The following is a 22038-nucleotide window of genomic DNA, read 5'->3' as shown; positions in this document are numbered from 1 at the left end:
TCTTTTTATTATGCTAGTTCATGAGAATTGATGTAAGCTTTGAGCAGCTGGACATCAGCCAAGTAAATGCATGTGCTAGCATAATAAACCAGTGTTGGTAGACGCACTCAACAAAACTTTAGTTTTTTATTATTATGATTAGATAATCATACTAAATATAATGATTGCAATTATCACATTTGTTTAATATTCATCTTTGACAACCCCACCTTGGCTTCCAGAGGTGCTTCTGGGCATGTATAATATTTTGCAACCACTTCACGGCTTGACAAGTAACCTACAGAAATAATAGAGAAGATGTTATTGGCCAATGTACTTAGAATAGTGGTAGTGAGTAGAAAACATTAATAAATTAGTAAAATGTGTAAAATTCTGTTTAATCTATATACCTGCTCTGTTATCTATAATAAAAACAGCCCATTCGTACACATTCTTGTGCACATTATTTCTTGTACAGAAACAACTTACAACAGGTAAATCTTTCCTCCTGTGTCTGGGAAAGCATTGGCACAAGACGTCACAACATAAGGTAACACAGTTTGGTTTGACTTATGGGGCTGTGGTTATGGTACAGAAACAAATATTTTGCTGGGAATAGATTCAAAATAATTAAAGTTAATCCGGGGTTTACATCCCGCCCCTTGCCCACCTTCTGCAACTTGAAATGTGGATGTTGAAACGGGAGCTAATGTCTTCTATGACATTACTATTACGTTTTCAATTTATAGACGTTGATGTATCACCTGAGCAATAATATTTATGGTTCAATTGTGACCATTTTTTTCCTTTAATTATTTCTAAAGGTTAGTGTACCAGGTGATCTTTGCACTTGTGAATCTTGTCTATTACCATGGAGTTTAGAGAGTTAATCACACATTTGAAGTCTGTAAGGGGCTAAAAGTTAAAAAGCATTGCTTTTCCATTGTATATGTTTACTGATATATGAGTCAAAGTTTGCCAAACAGAGACAGATGCAAGGCAGCAATATATTTACCTATACTTGGAGCGTAACCATTGTATTTCTTTGAGTCAATAGCTTCTTTCATGGCCTTGTTTACTGCATCATCGGTAGGAAGGTTCCCAAATACTGTGGGGTCTCCTAGAAGGGTAAAACATTTCTTCAGGTTCAGCTGTTCATACATTTTATAACAAATATAACACAGAATCTAGAGTATATACAGATGGCTGTGATCCATAAATGTGGACATCAAGTTTGTATTATCAGCACAACAAGTAATATTTCCAATAGTGTGTTAATGCCTGCTGGCATCCTATTATGGAGCAAAAAAACCTCAGTACACTGCCTAGTGAACTATAGACTAAATGTCAAGCATATATGTTACAATAGGAATAACTGAGTGCTACTGACCTATAGACAAAGCAATCATTGGTTTGTCAGGGTTGGGTATGGCTGTCATGTTATCCACAATGGCTCTGATGGGATTAAAAGTTTTCTTTGACATCTCTGATGCACGTACTGTCCATCTCGGCTTTTGGCTTTTAATTCTCTCAACAGTATTGGGCCTCTGGATATTCACATGAACATCGAGGACCTTCGGATGAGTTACAGATCCATTCACCTGGATTAGGTAAGCGTTTGTCTGCATTTTCAACTGGAATCAACAAAACAACACAGAGAAACAAGTGTAAGGACAACATGAACACAAGTCTTGTAAGTTGGTAACCACAGTCACAATTAATAATATAATTAATAACAATATTAATAATAACAAGATTATGATTTTATATAAGTTTCCATATTGTATGAGTACAATCCGGTGGGCAGAGGCTAAATTGGCTTAGGGGCAGATTTATCAAGGGTCGAGGTGAATTCGAGGGAATTTTCGAACTAAAAAAATTCAAAATTCAAAGTAATTTTTTGGATACTTCGCCCAACGAATAGGATACTACGACTTCGAATTTACTTCGAATTCGAAGTAAAAATCGTTTGAATATTCGACCATTCGATAATCAAAGTAATGTTTAAAAAACTACGACTTCAATACTTCGCCAAGTTAAACCTGCCAAAGTGCGATGTTAGCCTATGGGGACCTTCTACAACCATTTTCTAAGTCTTTACACATTAAAGTAAAATTGTTCGATCATACGCTAAGGCTAAGGCCACACTAGGCGATAGCGCCGCGATTTGACTCGCCGCGACTTTTCGCCGCGACTTTTAAGCCGCAATCGCTGGGGAAACTTTTGCACTGGCGTCTATGGGGAATCGCGAAAAATCGCCAGCGTAAAAACACACGCGGTGATCTTTTCTCTACTGTCGCTCGAAATTGCCTCGCTAGGCGATTTCGAGCGACAATAGAAAAAAGATCGCCGCGTGTGTTTTTACGCTGGCGATTCCCCATAGAGCGCAAAAGTTTCCCCAGCGATTGCGGCTTAAAAGTCGCGGCGAAAAGTCGCCGCGAGTCAAATCGCGGCGCTATCGCCTAGTGTGGCCTTAGCCTTAAATCGTTCGATCTAAAGATTTCTAAGTATTTTAATTCGATGGTCGAATTACGAAGTATTTTACACTCGACCCTTGATAAATCTGCCCCTTAATGATCTCTAATAAATGTACCTGTTCTCTTTAAAAGGTTTTATCTTATTCCCTATCTGCTATGCATAAAGTTTACTGGCATTTAAATGGCATATGTATACCTTGTACTGTATATTGACACACTGTATCATATACTGTATATAGCTCATACACGTGCAAGTATGGAATCCATTATTAGAAAATTATCCTATCCTAAATTATTTATATATTTTTGTAATAATTCCCTTTTCTCTTTAACAATAAAACAGTAACTTTGGAGTTGATCCCAATTAAAATATAATTAATCCTTACTTGAGGCAAAGTAATCTTATTGGGTTTAATTCATGTTTAAAGGATTTTTAGTGGCTTTATAGTATGGAGATCCAAACTACAGAAAGACCCCTTTCTCCAGAAAACCCCAGAAAAAGATCTAACTTGTTTTTCTCACGCTTACAAAATCTACAATCACAACTCACATATTAAGGATAAACATATTGTACAAAAAATATTTCTGCAATTTTCCTTAGTTTAACAAGATGGTCACAGACAGATGCATCACTTACATGTTTTTTGTTATTGAGCAGGGATAATTTAGCTTGAAGTGCAGGATTTCTGTTATCTTTCTTGGATTCCTCTATGCAGCTGACCAAAAGCATTGACGAGTCAGACATTGCCTGTCAATAAAATAGTTCCAAAAATGGGAGTTGAACCTAAAGCAGGGAATCTATTGGTTGAAAAGAAAGGCAGTGTTCTGTGACTAACACCCCTCCTTTTAGTTTTTGCACCATATTGAACTGATTTGGAAAGCATTTGATTTAACCTTTGCATTCCCAGTTTGTAACGTGTAGATACTGTAATGAAGTCGAAAGCAAAGAATCACATTTTTCTTCATATTGCAAATATTGTAGTTTAAATGTACATTAAATGTATACACCATTATACCACATGCAGTCAAACCAAATGCCCAATTGCTTTAACGCATTGGCATGAGCTATTCAGTAAGTAGTCCATTTATGAGTTTGAATTAATACAGTATAATTATGTGTTAAAAGTGTAACGTCTAATCATTCCCATCTCCGCCACTCTTTTAGATAAATCAGCCACAGGCATTTCCAGAAAGGAATTGATTCAATACTTATATTTGCAAACATGGAAAACCTGGTACTGTTTAAAAAAACAAAAAGAAACCAAAGAATTTATTTAATTTCTTATCTATCTAAATCATCAATCGGCAATTGCAGTTTGTTAAAACTTTGTTAAAATTGTTAAAATTATTGGAATGGGTGTTATCACTGTCACAGAGTTCAACTCCCCCATAGAGATGGCATTTGAAGCTCAAAACAGTGAGTCAGGAGAGAACTCCCTCTGAATTCCGAATAAGCCCCCTGGTGTTTTATTGGATCAAACGAGCAGACAACATATCAGGGTTTGATTTCTAAAAACACAATTTTTTCATCTGTGTTTGCAAATAGGACTGCTGCATCAATTTATTACATACCCTGGCAGGGCTGTATCTGCATTTATGATTTATTAACACAGTTTTGTGGCAAATATTTATTTCTATATACGTTACAGGAATCTGTAGAATAGTGTATTATATTTCAGATATCCTGTTTTGGAGACCCATGCTGTGTTTCTAAGTCTGGATCTAGAAAGCCAGTTGTAAAATAGGGTGGGACTACTGTTTTTAAGCCAAAACCAATCCAAAACCTAATTTGTGTATTCAAGTTTCAGAAAAATAAAAAAAATGCTTCAATTGTGAACAAAATAGTTGTCACATTCAGTTGTCCAGAGCTTTAAAGTGACATGACTAATGGTTTTTGGGACCCATGCATTCAGGAGAATGTAATAAAAGTTACTTGATATACTTTACATGTGAAAAATAATTGGTCTGTGCCTACAATTTTCCTTTAAATAAAGCTTCCTACTGAAAAAGTTGTTTGTGCCAATAGTATAGCTCACACTTAAGCAGGCCTTAAAAATGTACCATGCACCTTTAGGGGCAGATTCATCAAGTGTCAAAAAATACTAAAATACTTCGAAATCCGACCATCGAATTTAAATACTTTGAATTCAAATATCCAATTCGAAGTACGAATCGAACGATTTGAAGGATTTCAGCGATCGATTGAATGATTTTTCTTCGACTTCAAAAAACGTAAAATAAATGCATTAGAAGGTCCCCCGTAGGTTAACATAGAACTTCGGCAGGTTTGATTTGGCGAACTATTGAAGTCGAAGTTTTTTTAAAGAGACAGTACTTCTATTTTTGAATATTCGAATATTCGAACTATTTTACTTCGAATCAAATTCGATGTAAATTTGAAGTCGTAGTATTCCATTTGATGGCCGAAGTATCCAAAAATTACTTTGAATTTCAAATTTTTTTACTTCGAAAATTCCCTCGAATTCACTTCGACCCTTGATAAATCTGCCCATTAAAGTTTGCAATGCAAAAAGTGTCTAATGAAGAATGTTACACTGTGACATGTACGTATTTAGTTTCTTCCCATTAATGACTATTATTACATAGAGTACCATGACCCTTTAGAATGATTGTAATCTCTAGCAAGTAGGGCCCTCTGATCCTATATCTACTCTGTAATTCTTGTTTATTAAATTATTGTAACATCCCTATATTTGTTATAAATGAATGTAATCAATCCGTACTGTAACTTGATGAAGCCTTATAAATAAATGATGGTGATGATGATGACTGTTGCTTGCACTCTCCAAGAGCTATCTGCCCAGTAGTCCATTTTAGTGATGTGAGGGCCCCTACCCGCAGTCACAAGCCCTCCCTCAACCCGTGCCCGCCTGAGCCCAACATACGGGTTCCATTTAAAGACCCGCGCCGCCCCGAACAGGCTTAATATAAGTGCTCCGGTTTCCATGAATTGGTTCCTGATAAAATTGACCATAGTCTACAAGTGGATTTTATAGGGACATTAGAATGTAAGATCCACTAGGGGCACAGTATGTAAATGATGTGCAATTTCTGTAATGTGCTGTGGAACATTAAAGGATATAATTAATTGCTTTGTGTAGCCATGTTCCCATACACTGTGCCGGCAACCAACTATAACAGTTGCTATGGGCAGGTGCAAAACTGGTAAAAAGATGAATGGACTAATCAGCAATAATTTATTATCTGTACTACATTGACCTGATCAGTTTGCGTTTTTTCCTACATTGCTGCCCCCTTCATCTTACAACTTGTGCATATAATAATAATGTGTGCACGAGATTGTGCGACACACTCCAGCCAAAGTGCCAAATATCCTTGCATGCACATTTGTTTAAATAAGATTGCACCCGTGATGGACATTTTTAAGCAATTAGAAGAAGGGGCCATCCAAGAAATAACGTAGGAAAAAAAAAGTTTAAATGGTACTTTAACTTAATGAAGATTTAAATTATAGCCTTTCCATGTCCTTTAAAGTTTTATATAAATAAAGAATAATAGTAATAATAATAATGGCCAAATTACACTAATATATGGTCAGCTGTCCTGCAGGACCCCCATTGGACCCTCTACATTCTTGCCCCTTTTGCTGTCTTATACATTACTTTTCTTGTATTAGTAAACATCCCTTTTAACAGTACAATGACTAAGCATCACTTTGTTGACTGGGATTGAAGACATCATCCCTTAACAACTTTAAAGGGAACAGCCCTTACTCCCACTGCCTGGTGTTCAGTAAACATCATAAAAGGTCAGTGACTTTAAAATATGTTTGTCTAGCAAAAGATTCCTGGAAATATAGTACAGTTGGAGGAACACTACGCACTGTATGGAGTAAAAACACAACATAAATATTTTAAAGGAATAATACTAAAGTAATATAATAAAGGAGAGAAGTATAAAGCAAAAGATAATAACCTGCATCTGTGTTAAAAGACACTATACCTGTATATGATTTGCTATTTTTATTTGAAAACTATATAATATTATAATATATTATGTTCATAACCTTATATAACAATCTTATGAAGAAAAAAGAAGAATACGGAACCTCTTAATTAATAAATGATTAAATTGATAGTTATATATAGAGGTCTGACAGTTGTCAGAATAGATAATTGTAAAAAACTGAAAAAGAAAAAAGAACCCTGCATATAACCAAAAAGATTACGTAGTAATCCCTAAATTCAGGCGCATTACCTTATCGGTAATGGACAATAAATGAATTAAAGAGTGTGTTAGTTAAAAAAATCAATGCTCCAAGCATTTAATAGTGGATCTATACTTTATCACTCCAATTAATCACAATAAATTATTATGGTGCAGTTCATAAGTGAATAAAGTGCTATTTTTTGTAACTAACTTATTGGATCCTACTTTATTTATTGATTAGCACACATTTTAAATCAATTGACTCTTTAGTTGATTAATTTATTTAAATATAATACATTTGTTAGGATAAGGAATTGATACACGCCCCAATTGGCACTCACTCCTCTTTAATTCATTTATTATCCATTACCGAAAAGGTAATACACCTGAAATTCATTTTCAGTTTTTACAATTATCTATTCAGACCTCTGCATATAACTATCAATTTAATCACTTATTAATTAAGTGATGGGCGAATTTGCGCCGTTTCGCTTCGCCGAAAAATTCGCGAATTTCGCACGAAATTCGCGAAACGGCGAAAAATTCGCGAAACGGCGCCGGCGTCTCGTTTTAAAGGACATGGAAAGGCTATAATTTAAATCTTCATTATGTTAAAGTACCATTTAAACTTTTTTTTTAAATTCCTACGTTATTTCTTGTTGGCCCCTTCTTCTGATTGCTTGAAAATGTCCATCACGGGTGCCATCTTAGTTAAACAAATGTGCATGCATGTTTAGGGCAAGCAAATACAACAAGGCCACAGTCCCGGTTACCCTGTCCTGCCTCCTACTTTGTGGTGTCCCAGGCCTTAGAAAACGATCAGGCAGTTAGCTTTTGGGACAACTCCACCCTCTATCCATTTTTTCCAATTTTCCTATTAATTCTTTTTTTATGGATTTGAGCCATGTTTTGTGTTTAACAACTCGCCCTCACTTTTGGTCATTATAAATATAATTATCAGAGCCGGGCCAAGGTAGTTTGGCACCCTAGGCAAGAACTTCAATCAGCGCCCCCCCCCCCCCGTTCTGTAGGACCATTTACCACCTAATTACTTACAGTTTTTTTTAATAAAGAAACCTTACAACACATTAATGAATTACATTTTTTTATATATAAATATGTAATGTTAACAAACAAAAATTAAGTACACTAAAAAAATATCATAAAAACCAAAACAGTAGGATAATTTTATCCTGTTAAACAAAGTGCAAATACTAGAATATCCACAACATTTTACTTTTAACACAACTGTGCCAGCCAGCAACACCTAAAATATTGCCCCCAATGTGTACCTGTACCAACCAGCAGCACCCAAAATATTGCCCCAATCTGTACCTGTATCAGCCAGCAGCACCCAAAATATTGCCCCCAATGTGTACCTGTGCCAACCAGCAGCACCCAAAATATTGCTCCCCCCGAAGTCTGTACCTGTTGTGCCAAAAAATGCATTGCCCACCAGCCCCTCTAAGTCTGTACCTGTTGCGCCAAAAAATGCATTGCCCCCCCCAGCCCCCCCAAGTCTGTACCTGTTGTGTGCCAAACAGCTCCAACTCCAATACAAGCAGCAGCAGATCAGTCACCAGGCACTGCAAGCAGCCACCCACAGTTTCAGTCAGGAGGAGTCAGAGCCTCAGAGGAGAGAGCAAAGAACGCCGCACCCGCACGATGCGCCAGGCTAGGTCACCTGATCACCACACAGACGCACAGCTCCCTCCTAACATCACCGCACACGCCGGCACGCCTCTCTTGCTGCAGGCGCATCATTGGTTGGATGCGCAATTGCGCATTACGTGCGCTGCTGGCCTGCTGCCTCTAAAGAATCCAGTAAGAGACTGGCTGGGTCTCGGGGAGGGTGGAAAGCAGAGCGGAACTCTGCTGGGGGCCTGGGGCAGCCGCATTGGGGAACAAGGAGTTTAAAATTTAAAGAGGCGGGCGCCTACTCTGCCTACCCCTAGTTCCGGCCCTGATAATTATGTTTTTAGATATTGAATGAACTTTTAAGTAATCCTTCCTATTTATCACACTAGCACTTTATTCACTTATGAACTGCACCATAATAATTTATTGTGATTAATTGGAGTGATAAAGTATAGATCCACTATTAAATGCTTGGAGCATTCATTTTTATGCGCGGCGGCAAAAATTTGGCCACGCCCATTTTTGGTCACTCCTTTTGGACTCCACCCCCTTTCCTGTGTGCTTTCACTGAATTTACAGGAAAATCAAACCATAGCAGTGGCGGCAAAATTTGCTTAAAGTCTGGCACTGCAGGAAGGGGGTAATAACACCACATGTACAATTTTAACTGAGAGCTGTGAATGCTGCACTACAAGTGCATTATGGGGTAAAGGGGGAAAAAGATTCTGGCACCTAAAGTACATTACATGCAGAGACTACAGGGTACTAAAAAGACATAAAGGAGCAGTAGGTACTGATCTCCCAAGAACATAATATAGAGAAGGCACCACAAGCACTATAAAGAACATTATATAGTAAGAAGCCGAGGCACTGGCACACCAAATACATACATATAGAACAATGGACAACGGCCACACAAGCAGTAAGATATAGAGAATACTGACAGGCCAAGCATAATAAAAAAGTACAAGAATGCATTATATAGTAAGAATCAGTGAGCACAGGCACTCTCCCAAGTTGTAGCACCTCCCTTTGCACTGCCTCACGCTATTGCTCTGCCAAAATGCAAGGTATGAGGAACTGTAGGCCTGGAGCAGTGTGTAACCTGTAGTAGGGAAAGCCATGAAGTGACTGCATTAGTAATGTGAAAAATCTCTCACTACATGGATACCTTTTCTGCTAGTCAGACAGCAATGTTATATTATTATGGGGCAGTTGTACAAATTTTCCAATCCCACAGCATCAGCATAATAATTATATATAAACATAGTAATTTAGGTTGAAAAAAGACACGTCTAGCCTTTTTAAAACCTGTCTAACTTCTAGCTGATACAAAGGAAGGAGAACAGCCCCTTCTAAAGCTTATCCAACTTGCTTCAAAAAATGTCTTCCTGACTCCAAGATGCAATTAGACCATTTTCTGGATTAACTTTGTACTAAGATCTTTAACTCTGTATTTTCTCTATGCCCCCCCCCCCACCCAGAAAGCAGGATGGCACAGTAGAAATTCCATGTATAAATACCCCTAGATCTCATAGCAGAATGGCAACTTAATTTATAAATCCCCCAGAATTCACAGCATAATTGCAATTTAATTTATAAATAACCCCAGCATTCATAGTAGAATGGCAATTCCATGTATAAATACCCCCAGCATTTATATCAAGTTGGGACAGTGGCAATTCCAAATATAAATAACCCCAGAACTTATATCAAGATGTCACAGTGGCAATTCCATGTATAAATGCCCCCAGAATTCATGGCAGGATAGCACCATGGCAATTCCATGTATAAAACCCCCAGAATTCATAGGATGGCAAAGGGGCAATTCCATGTATAAATACCCCCAGAATTCATAGGATGGCAAAGGGGCAATTCCATGTATAAATGCCCCCAGAATTCATGTCAGGATAGCACCATGGCAATTCCATGTATAAAACCCCCAGATTTCATAGGATGGCAAAGGGGCAATTCCATGTATAAATACCCCCAGAATTCATAGGATGGCAAAGGGGCAATTCCATGTATAAATGCCCCCAGAATTCATGGCAGGATAGCACCATGGCAATTCCATGTATAAAACCCCCAGATTTCATAGGATGGCAAAGGGGCAATTCCATGTATAAATACCCCCAGAATTCATAGGATGGCAAAGGGGCAATTCCATGTATAAATGCCCCCAGAATTCATGGCAGGATAGCACCATGGCAATTCCATGTATAAAACCCCCAGAATTCATAGGATGGCAAAGGGGCAATTCCATGTATAAATACCCCCAGAATTCATAGTAGGATGGCACAGTGCAATTCCATGTACAGTATAAATACCCCCAGAATTCATGACAGGATGGTACCATGGCAATTCCATGTATAAAACTCCCCAGAACCCATAGCAGGTTGGCAAAGGGGCAACTCTATGTATAAATACCCCACAGAACCCATAGAAGCAGAAGAGAAAAGTAGATGAGCACATTGACAAATTGGCAATGATCAGCCACTCACCCTCACCAATGGGTGTTAAAGGGGTTGTTCACTTTTGAGAATACTTTTAGTATGATGTACAGAATAGTATTCTGAGACAATTTGCAATTAGTTTACATCTTTTATTATTTATGTTTTTTGAGTTATTTAGCTTTTTATTCATCAGCTCTCCAGTTTGCAAATTCAATCTGGTCGCTAGGATTCAAATTACCCTAGCAACAATGCATTGATTTGAATAATAGACTAGAATATGAATAAGAGAGAATAGAAAATGTAGTACTTAAAAAGTAGTATCAATACATTTGCAGCCTTACAGAGCATTTGCTTTTTAAATGGGGTCAGTGACCCCCCTTTGGAAGTTGGAAAGAGACAGAAGAAAAAGGCAAATAATTAAAAAACTATAAAAAATAAATAAGGAAGTTGCTTAGAATTGGCCATTCTATAACATACTGAAAGTGAACTTAAAGGTGAACCACACCATTAAGAAATGCATAAAGCTATTAAAATAGATTTGCTATAGATTCCTTGACATAGATTTGCCTGGGGTAAACACGGTTCTAGTTGTCTGCTGTTCCTTTTATTCCTGTCGCCTGCGATTACATTATAATACATTTACAATAAGTTAGGGCCAGGGATTGAGACCTTAGCACAGTATTTCCATTTAAATTGTGCCAATACGTGTATATCAGAGTCCAGGTATAAGATATATCTGTTACAATGGAAGATGCATGCATCTTCACGTTTCACAAATATATAAGGGATTTTTCTTTAGATAGCATTATTTACCATTAAAATAATCACATGCAATGACGAGTATTGTACTGTAAGATGCATGAGAGGGATGAGAGGCGAAGCTGCATTTTGCCGATTTGCGCTGCACAGAGACAACTTTGGATACTGCGCTCTATTTGCACTGTATGGAACGCATGTGCAGGCCTATCTGTGTATTCCTATGTACTCCTTACTCCTGACAGACGCTAACACGATGCTCGCTTCTCTTCCGGACTGCAGCTGTGCGGCAGGCGGAGCTTCCTTTCATTCGCTGGCCACTTCAACTTTATCGGCTTGGAGGGGGTGGTGCAAAATGAAAGTGGACTAGCTGGGTAAGGGAGCCAGCCCAGATACGCACCAGCTTACTCACAGGCGCCAACGCGATGCTTGCTTCTCTTCCGGACAGTAGCCGTGCAAAAGGCGGGGCTTCCTTTCCGTCGCTGGCCACTTCCACTACCGGTTTCTAGGGGGTGGTGCAAAATCGAAGTGGAGAGGCCAGGTAAGGGAGACAGCCCAGACACGCACCGGCTTAAAAGAAAAAAGGCAAAAGAAAAACTGTAAAAAAAAAAATGGTTTCAAACTGGAGGAGGAAAATTCTGGGGGGGCCACGGACCCTGTGGCCCCCCGGTTCTGAAGCCTATGGATTCATTTATTTAAATATATGTTTGTTAGGAAAAGAAATTGATACACGCCCTAATTGGCACTCACTCCTCTTTAATTCATTTATTGTCCATTACCGATAAGGGAATACACCTGAATTTAGGGATTACTATGTAATGTTTTGGTTATATGCGGGGTTCTTTTTTCTTTTTCAGATTCTTATATAACAAGCTAACAAGCGTTTCAGAAGCAAACACACCAGTTTTACCAGTGCAATGCAACAGTACACATTGTTTTAATTACTTTAACATGCTTTCATTTTTTGGTGTTTGACCAATACAGGTATAGGACCAGGGTCAGGCTGGGCAGGCAAAACACTGTCCAAAAACCTGGTGGGTTGCCCTGGCCAGACGCGCTCCCCACGGCTGCCCCAAACTGTGCGCTGCTCCTTGACTTCCCCTCACCCCGATCATGTCTGGAAGAAGCATCGTATTCACTGCAGCACACTGGAGGTTGGAAATGCGTGCATGAAAAGCAGGCAATGTTTCGGACCCCACTGGGCGCTTTATAAAGGACCCAGTGGGATCTGAAACATTGCCTGCTTTTTATGTCTACTTTGAGCTAATAAAACACTACTTTTGCACAAATGTCCAACCTCCAGTCTGCTGCAGTGAGTACGGTGCTTGGATCTAATTTTTAACCCTATGCAGGCTTGGGTCTCTATACTGCAATAGCACCTTGAACCCAACAGGTATCGGAGAAGGTAGAGCACTCCAATTCTGAGTGGAACTGCAACACGTCTGGAAGAAGAGCTAAGAAGGTATGTGCCGGGTGGGGGGGGGAGGTGGACGTAGAGGGCTTGCCACTCGGGTGGGGGGCCCGTGGAGGTGACAGAGGGAGGCCTGATGCTGTATAGGACCCATTCTCCAGAAACCCCTGTATATAAAAAGCTCATCATTTTAGAAACGTTTTCTCCCATAGACTCAATTGTAATCAAATAATTAAATTTTTTAAAAAATATTACCTTTTTCTCTGTAATAATAAAACAGAACATTGTACTTGACCCCAACTAAGATATATATAAAAAAAAAATTTAGTAGATACAGCGTAAGGTATGGAGATTTAAATTACAGAAAGATCCCTTATCTGGAAAGCCCTAAGTCCTGATCTTTCTGGAAGTCCCTTGCCTGTACATGGACTGCCACCTGCCCAGTATTTTAGCTTGATCCCTGTCAGGGAACCGGGAGTTCCCTCTGGGGGAGTTGTCCGGATCTAGGAGGAAGCCCCTCAGGAGGGATCAGGAATTCAGGCAACAGGTCACAAGGCAGGCAGAATACAAACAGAGTCCAAAGTCCAGGCAGGGGGTCAATAACAAGAGATCAATCAGGAATATCCTCAGGGATAACAGGAATAGAAGCAGGAAACCCAGGAATCTTCTCAGGAACGAGATCCTATTTTCGGGCGCCATCTTGGCGCCTCAGGCGTCCTTTTAAAGGGGTTTTTTGGCGCCCTTGCGTTGGCGTCAGCACGTCTGCGGCCGACGCGCTGCGCCTGCGTCCGTCGCGCCGTTGTGACGTCTTCGCGCCTGCGCACTTGCGCACAGGTGTCTCTGCGCCGGCGCCGCTACCCATGTGGTGGCCATGGGCGCCGCCATTCTGGGAGCGGCGTCGGAAGTGGTAGCTGCGCCGCCCGGAGCTCCTGGTCCTGCTCCGGGCGGCGATCGTGACAGTACCCCCCCCCCCACGGGGGGCCTCAGGACCACCGGGACAAGGCTTCTGGGGAAACTTGGCGTGAAAATCCCTCACCAGACAAGGAGCGTGAACATCACGGTGTCCTTCCCAGGAGCATTCTTCAGGGCCAAAGCCCCTCCACTGAATGAGGTACTGAAGGAACCCTCTGGAGATCCTGGAGTCTAGGATTTTCTCCACCTCGTACTCGAGTTGACCCTCCACAGAGATGGCAGGAGGAGGAGATTGACCGCCAGAGAACCAGTTGGTGATGGCGGGTTTCACCAGAGACACGTGGAACACGTTGGGGATTCTCATCTCTGGTGGAAGCTGGAGTCTGACAGCCACAGGGTTGATTATCTCCAAGATGGGAAATGGACCCACGAATTTTGGACCCAACTTGGGAGATGGTATCTTCAACCGGATATTCCTGGAAGAGAGCCAAACATTATCACCCACCTTGTAGGGAGGAGAGGATCTTCGACGACGATCCGCGAAAGTCTTATGAACAAGAGCGCTCTTCTCTAGGTTCAACTTGGTAGCAGCCCAAATAGCAGACATATGGGCTGCGGAATCGTCAGCAGCCGGGATGTCAGATAGCACAAAGTCTTGGGGAAAAGCTTGAGGATGCTGACCATACACCGACATGAACGGAGACCTTCCTGTAGAGGAATGACAAGCATTATTATGAGCGAATTCCGCCCATGGGAGGAGATCAGACCAGTCATCCTGGCAGAGGGATACGTGGTTCCTCAGGAACTGTTCCAGGGCTTGGTTGACACGTTCAGCTGCCCCATTCGTCTGCGGATGGTATGCAGATGAAAACTGAAGAACAATTCTCAGGTCTTTGCATAGGGAACGCCAGAATTTGGCAGTAAACTGGGTGCCTCTATCGGAGACGATCTCCACCGGGGAAACCATGCAGGCGGAAGATGTACTGGATAAATAGCTGGGACAACTCCACCGCAGAGGGCAACTTCTTCAGAGGGATGAAATGGGCCATTTTGGAGAATCGATCAATGACAACCCAGATCACAGTGTTCCCACAAGAGGGAGGAAGTTCGACAATGAAGTCCATGGACAGGTGGGTCCAGGGACGGGAAGGAACCGGCAAAGGCTGTAGTAACCCACTGGGGCGGGAGTGGCTTGACTTAGATGTGGCACAAACATTACAAGCAGCAACAAAGTCCTTCACATCTTTGCGGATATCAGGCCACCAGACCAGGCGTCGTAAGAGTTCAAGAGTCTTAGCTGGGCCAGGGTGTCCGGCAGGGTCGGACTGGGAGTAAAAAGCAGCCCTGGCAAAAAAAAAAAAAGCAGCCCACACATAAATGTTTGCAGGTCTTTTGCTTATACACATGCACATTTTATATATATATATATATATATATATATATATATATATATATATATATATATATATATATATATATATATATATATATATATATATATACACACATATATCTAATATAAAACTGCGATAAATTATATGTTCAAACAACCCCTTAGTGAGTTCTAATATCCTTATCATTTACAGTTGGGGGTACATTATCCCTTGATAAAGGCCCAGATGTGGGCCGAAACGTTGGACACGAGAGTGACTATTCAAATAAATATTCACGTTTGATTGAACAAACTGGAGTGCTGGTCCATCTTGAAAAGTTATATATATATATATATATATATATACACACATATATCTAATATAAAACTGCGATAAATTATATGTTCAAACAACCCCTTAGTGAGTTCTAATATCCTTATCATTTACAGTTGGGGGTACATTATCCCTTATAATACATGAGTGATACTCAGAGTTCCCTGTATAACTCAGCCTGCAGCCTTGTGTCTTTATATGGTCACAGAACCCCTCAGTGACTTCTAATATCCTTATCATTTACAGTAGGGGGTACATTATTCCTTATAATACATTAGTGATACTCCGAGTTCCCTGTATAACTCAGCCTGCAGCCTTGTGCCTTTATATGGTCACAGAACAACCCCTCAGTGACTTCTAATATCCTTATCATTTACAGTAGGGGGTACATTATCCCTTATAATACATGAGTGATACTCAGAGTTCCCTGTATAACTCAGCCTGCAGCCTTGTGCCTTTATATGGTCACAGAACAACCCCTCAGTGACTTCTAATATCCTTATCATTTACAGTAGGGGGTACATTATCCCTTATAATACATGAGTAATACTCAGAGTTCCCTGTATAACTCAGCCTGCAGCCTTGTGCCTTTATATGGTCACAGAACAACCCCTCAGTGACTTCTAATATCCTTATCATTTACAGTAGGGGGTACATTATCCCTTATAATATACATATAATATTTATACATATAATAATTAATGGAGTCACAGTGGGAGAAACAAAAATAAGCCAAATGCCTGCAAGAGTCTTGATAAAGGCAATGCTTAGGGGAGAGTAAATTAAGACTGGCAGATAGTTTTAGTAAAAAAAAAAAAAGCATTAGTTCCACTTACCACTATTCTCCCTGCTCATAGTTTAGGTGTGTGTGTGGGGGGGGGGGGTTTGAGGGCAGAGGGGGAATCTGGAAAGCAGTCAGCCACAAACTATTAGTCTTACACAGTTTTACCAGTGTGAAGGAGTGCAGCACAGTGCAACAGTGGGTGGGAATTTCGAATGAGTGTCTGCAGCTCATTGGCTGTTCTGCTGTGCTGGCGATCGCTTGTTCTTCACTGGCAGAGGAAAATAACAGGCAGGAGGCGGGTCTCAGATTGAAGAGGATGGGGAAACCTCTGTGACAGTCTGCACCAAGCAAAAGCTGCTCCTGGGTCCTAAATGCTGAGCGATCGTCCTGCCCTGTGCTCCTCTCCCTCCTCCTCAGCCTGACACGTGCAGGAAGGAAAAGCTGCTCCTACGCTGTCAGCGATCAGCCGGCCCTGTGCTCCTGTCCCCACCCCCTCAGTCTGACACTAGTTTTAGCTTTAAAGGCAGCAGGGCAGTCCTCAAAAAAAAAACGGGGCAGAGTTTAAGTGCAGCGCCGCATGTAATAAGGCAGTGGGCGGCCCACTTGAATACAGGAGAGAGCGGCCCCTCGGGCATTTGCCCGAAACGGCATATTATCAGTCCGGGCCTGGTGTCCGGCTTGCCTGGAGCAATGGGTCTGTTGCAGGATAGGCAGACGCAGCTCAGGAGGAACAAATGCCATTCCAATGGGAGTATCTGAAGGAGCAGAAGACTGACCAGCCAGGATTTGGTTGGCAAACTGTGGATACAGGGAGGCAATAATCTTGACTGGAGGGATGATTGGCTCTTGTCTCTCAGGAGAGCGGTCCACCGGAGTGAAGCTACGAGACAAGGCATCGGCCTTCTGATTCTTGGAGCCTGGGCGATAAGTCAAGATAAAATTAAATCGAGAGAAGAAGAGAGCCCACCTTGCTTGTCTGGGGTTTAGCCTCTTGAGGGACTGGATGAACTCGAGATTCTTATGATCGGTGTAAATCTGAACAGGAATCAGAGAACCCTCCAGGAGGTGACGCCACTCTTCAAGGGCAAGTTTAACAGCCAAGAGTTCTCGGTTCCCGACATCGTAGTTCTGCTCTGCGGACGAGAACTTCTTGGAGAAATAAGCACAGGGATGCAACTTCCCATCAGCGGGGTGTCTCTGAGACAGGATGGCTCCGGCTCCGACTTCAGAAGCATCAACTTCGATGCAGAAGGGTAGTTCGGGATTGGGGTGTCGGAGGACAGAAGCGGACGTGAAGGCCTCTTTCAAGGACTGAAAAGCTTCAATGGCAGATGGAGGCCACAAGCTGGGTTTACCCCCTTTCCGGATGAGGGCCAGGATAGGTGCAATGCGGGAAGAGAACCCCCGGATGAACTGCCGATAGTAGTTAGCAAATCCGATAAATCTCTGGATTGCCTTGGTACTCAGCGGGAGAGGCCACTCCTGGATGGCAGACACTTTCACGGGGTCCATCTCAAATCCCTCAGGAGAGATAATGTATCCTAGGAAGGGGATCTTGGACACCTCGAAGACGCACTTCTCCAACTTGGCGAAGAGAGAGTTCTTCCTCAGACGAGAGAGTACCTCCTTCACCTGGGAGCGATGGCTTTCTAGGTCTTTAGAAAAGATCAGGATGTCGTCCAGGTACACGACTACGAACCTTCCTAGGAGATCCCGGAACACATCGTTAACAAACTCCTGGAAGACGGCAGGGGCATTGCAAAGGCCGAAGGGCATAACGAGATATTCATAGTGCCCGTCACAAGTGTTGAAAGCCGTCTTCCATTCATCACCCTCACGGATGCGAATGAGGTTGTACGCCCCCCGGAGATCCAACTTAGAGAATATCTTCGCCCCCTTCAGCTGGTCGAAGAGCTCTACGATCAAGGGCAGAGGGTACCTGTTTTTTACAGTGATTTTATTCAGGCCCCGGTAGTCTATACATGGCCGAAGGCCTCCGTCCTTCTTCTCCACGAAGAAGAACCCAGCCCCTGCAGGAGAGGTAGAAGGGCGGATAAACCCCCGCTGGAGATTTTCTTGGATGTATTCCTTCATTGCGGTAGTCTCAGCAGGAGAGAGAGGGTAAGTGCGGCCTCTGGGGGGCATGGCTCCTGGCAGGAGTTCGACAGGACAGTCGTAGGAGCGATGTGGAGGAAGGAATTCCGCAGACTTCTTACAGAACACATCGGAGAATTCTTTATAACAGGAGGGAAGAGACTTTAACTCGGTTGAGGAGATAGTTACCTTCTTGAGGGGTTTAGCAGGAAGGCAATGCTGTAGGCAGAATGGGCTCCAACGAGAAACCTGCCCTGTGGACCAGTCTATGGTGGGATTGTGCAGGCGCAGCCAGGAGAGACCCAAAACAACTGGAACAGCGGGACAAGAGATAATAAGAAACGAAAGTCTCTCTTTATGCAGGGTCCCAACCTGCACAAGTAGTTCGCCAGTGGTCATCGTGAGTACAGACTCCAGGGGTTTATCATCTATGGCGACGATCCTCATGGGAGAAGGCAAAGGAAATAAGGGAATTCCCATGTACTTAGCAAAGAGAGCGTCCATGAAGTTACCCCCGGCTCCGGAATCGATGAAAGCATTCCCGAAGATGGTCTTATCAGTCAGACGAATCTGGAAGGGAAGGAGAAACCTGTGTGAGTTTCCTTGGGTCTTCCCCTGAGACCTATCTCGAGACTTTTGAGTAGTGCCCCCTACATGAGTTACCATAGACATACCTCGGGGTACAAAACTCTTAGCCTTTGCAGGACAGGCATTGGCGAAGTGGGAATGTCCGCCACAATACAGACACAGGCCTGACATCCGTCTGCGGAGTCTCTCTTGTTCAGTGAGGCGAGTTCTTCCCACTTGCATGGGTTCCTCCTGGAGAGAAATGGATGCTTGGGCAGGCGGGGTGACAGGAGCCTGCAGGAGAGGCCTCTTGAAGCGGGGTGCCAACATGGGTTGAAACTTCCTGACACGATCTCTCAGGGTTTGATGCTCTCTCAGAAGAGTGTCCACCTTGACAGCCAAGGCGATGAGGTCCTCAACTTGCGTGGGTAATTCACGGGAGACCAGGTCATCTTTGATGCGGAGGGAGAGACCATTATAAAATGCAGTATGGTATGTGTCGTTGTTCCAACGAGTCTCAGCAGCAAGTGTACGGAATTCGATAGCATACTCCGCTACACTGCGACTCCCTTGGCGGATTTGGAACAGACGGGAAGCAGCGAATGTCACCCGGCCGGGAGCATCGAAGACGATCCGGAATTCTTTGAGAAATGCTTCTGCGTCATCCATCAGTGGGGACTGCTTCTCCCAGTGTGGAGATGCCCACTCGAGAGCTTTCCCTGCCAGACGAGTAATCACGAACCCCACCTTGGCACGTTCAGAGTCAAATTCAGTGGGGTGTAGGGCAAATCGAATCTGGCACTGATTCACGAATCCTCGGCAGGCTTGAGGATCGCCATCGTAGAGAGGCGGAGCAGGAGTATGTGGACCAGAAGTGGAGGACTGGGTAGCCATGGCAGCAGCCGCTTGCGGAGGAGGTGCCGGCAGGGGGGTCGCTGGTGTCAACAAGGAGAGCTTTTCCAGGATCGCCTCCAGCGTGTGTCCCACGTAATTCTGCCGGGCTTCATACGCCTCCATGCGGGAATGCAGGCCCCGAAAGGCCCTGCCGAAATCTGGCTGAGCTTCCTCAGTGGAATCCATGGCCTGAAAATAATGTCAGGGAACCGGGAGTTCCCTCTGGGGGAGTTGTCCGGATCTAGGAGGAAGCCCCTCAGGAGGGATCAGGATCGCGGTATCCAGGGATTCGACAGAAGGGGTAATGGAATTCAGGCAACAGGTCACAAGGCAGGCAGAATACAAACAGAGTCCAAAGTCCAGGCAGGGGGTCAATAACAAGAGATCAATCCGGAATATCCTCAGGGATAACAGGAATAGAAGCAGGAAACCCAGGAATCTTCTCAGGAACGAGATCCTATTTTCGGGCGCCATCTTGGCGCCTCAGGCGTCCTTTTAAAGGGGTTTTTTGGCGCCCTTGCGTCGGCGTCAGCACGTCTGCGACCGACGCGCTGCGCCTGCGTCCGTCGCGCCGTTGTGACATCTTCGCGCCTGCGCACTTGCGCGCAGGTGTCTCTGCGCCGGCGCTGCTACCCACGTGGCGGCCATGGGCGCCGCCATTTTGGGAGCGGCGTCGGAAGTGGTAGCTGCGCCGCCCGGAGCTCCTGGTCCTGCTCCGGGCGGCGATCGTGACAATCCCAATATTATTAATAGGGAACATGCATAAAAATATAGGAAGGCTGGTATTTTTTTTCCAAGAAAAGGTGGCAACCGTAACTGTGGGATGGGTGTTTTTATAAAGGTTACCATGGAGAACACATGTTTTGATTTTGTGGAAACTTTAGTTTTGTAGTTTCTTTTGAAAACTCTTATTTTTGTGCTTTTTTTTTTTTACTGGATTTGGATAAGAAGGTGTTTTAAGAATCAGGAAATTGTGGTGTGCTTTGTGTTTAGAAGCCTATGGAGCACTCTTTCACATAAAAATAGACACTCAACAAACTTCCAGCTGCAGACTGGAAATGAATGCAAATAAAAGAACTGAGCTCTAAAATGCTGCTTTACTAGCACTAAAACTGGCCATAGATGCAACGTTCCGATCGTTCAAATCCTCAAACGATCTGACTGCCCCATCTCCCGACCTGCCACTAACCATTCCAATCACATAAAGTAGTAAAAGAACAGATGAGCCGATGTTCTGCCCCTGCAGCAATCATACGAAAGTTATGTCTGACAAAGCTAGTGACAGTCTCCCACTGAAAATTGTACGATCGGCAATACACGCAGAGAAATTATTGGCAGCCGACAGAAATCTTTTTACCTGTCCTGTCGACCAAACGACCGATCTCCTTGCGACAAAAAATTGTCGGGACTCTCCACACACGGCCCGAAAATCGTACGAATCGAGGATTCGCTGATCGGATCTTTGTGTTTATGGCCAGCTTTACTTAGATGTATGTACTAGCCATAGTACAGTGCCATCTTTTTACAGCTGTAAGATTATGAAAATAAGGACAGCTCTGCAGCATAGTGTCATTGTCATAACATACACATAAATTAAATAAAAGACACACACTAACTTAAATAGACACACTAAACTAACACACAATAGCCCAACCACCTAAATATTACCCCAGACCTAATGGACACCATGAATCCTTTAACACTAGGAAACACACAGCCTAAACATACCTATGTTAGGTGTCTGATCCAATATGCAAGGGTTCCCTCTGTTCTGGTAATGTGGTCCTCTCCAGGTCCTGTGTGTCCACTCTGCCCTACTATAGCTACATGTACCGTATACAGTCAAGACCTGGCTTCTAGACGTTGCCAGAGGTTTCTCCTGATTGGTGCATTTCAATGATACTAGCATATACCAGTTAGTTACAAGTTAGCCATTCAACATAAGGGGTATTCAAGTCTCCATGCCATGTCTCTGTTCTGAATGATTATGCATATTTACAGAGATCTGTTCAATGCTGACTCTGATGAGCTTGACCCTTTGTTAATGTTAATTAGGGCTTGGGTGTGTCAAGGCAGCTCCCAGGCCAGTACCTTTGTTTTCCAAATTAAGGATGACTGTTATTATTTGGACCACACAACCAGGTGATAAAGTAATAAAACTAGTCCTTCTCCTAGA

The 22038-nt window shown here is 42.7% G+C and overlaps 1 protein-coding gene across 3 annotated transcripts in view; it reads right to left on the bottom strand.

Moving 5' to 3' along the window:
* Positions 1 to 21821, bottom strand: part of tat.S (tyrosine aminotransferase S homeolog) — a 32310-nt gene extending 10489 nt beyond the window's left edge. The window contains exons 1-6 of one of the 3 annotated variants that reach the window (XM_041561158.1): positions 21591 to 21821; positions 21220 to 21390; positions 3094 to 3204; positions 1370 to 1613; positions 995 to 1099; positions 210 to 277 (exon numbers count right to left, since the gene is read on the bottom strand). In XM_041561158.1, the coding sequence (XP_041417092.1) occupies positions 210 to 277; positions 995 to 1099; positions 1370 to 1613; positions 3094 to 3201 (525 nt within the window). In that variant the 5' untranslated portion in view covers positions 3202 to 3204; positions 21220 to 21390; positions 21591 to 21821. Of the gene's footprint in view, positions 1 to 209; positions 278 to 994; positions 1100 to 1369; positions 1614 to 3093; positions 3205 to 11894; positions 12065 to 21219; positions 21391 to 21590 lie in introns of all 3 variants that reach the window. The other 2 variants (XM_041561159.1, XM_018260536.2) reach the window with 2 other exon arrangements.
* Positions 21822 to 22038: the final 217 nt, after the last annotated feature.

Source organism: Xenopus laevis, chromosome 4S (genome assembly GCF_017654675.1).
Source record: "Xenopus laevis strain J_2021 chromosome 4S, Xenopus_laevis_v10.1, whole genome shotgun sequence".
Classification (NCBI taxonomy): domain Eukaryota; kingdom Metazoa; phylum Chordata; class Amphibia; order Anura; family Pipidae; genus Xenopus; species Xenopus laevis.
The sequence above is the reverse complement of the archived record's forward strand: the minus strand, read 5'-3'. Positions and strand labels throughout refer to the sequence as shown.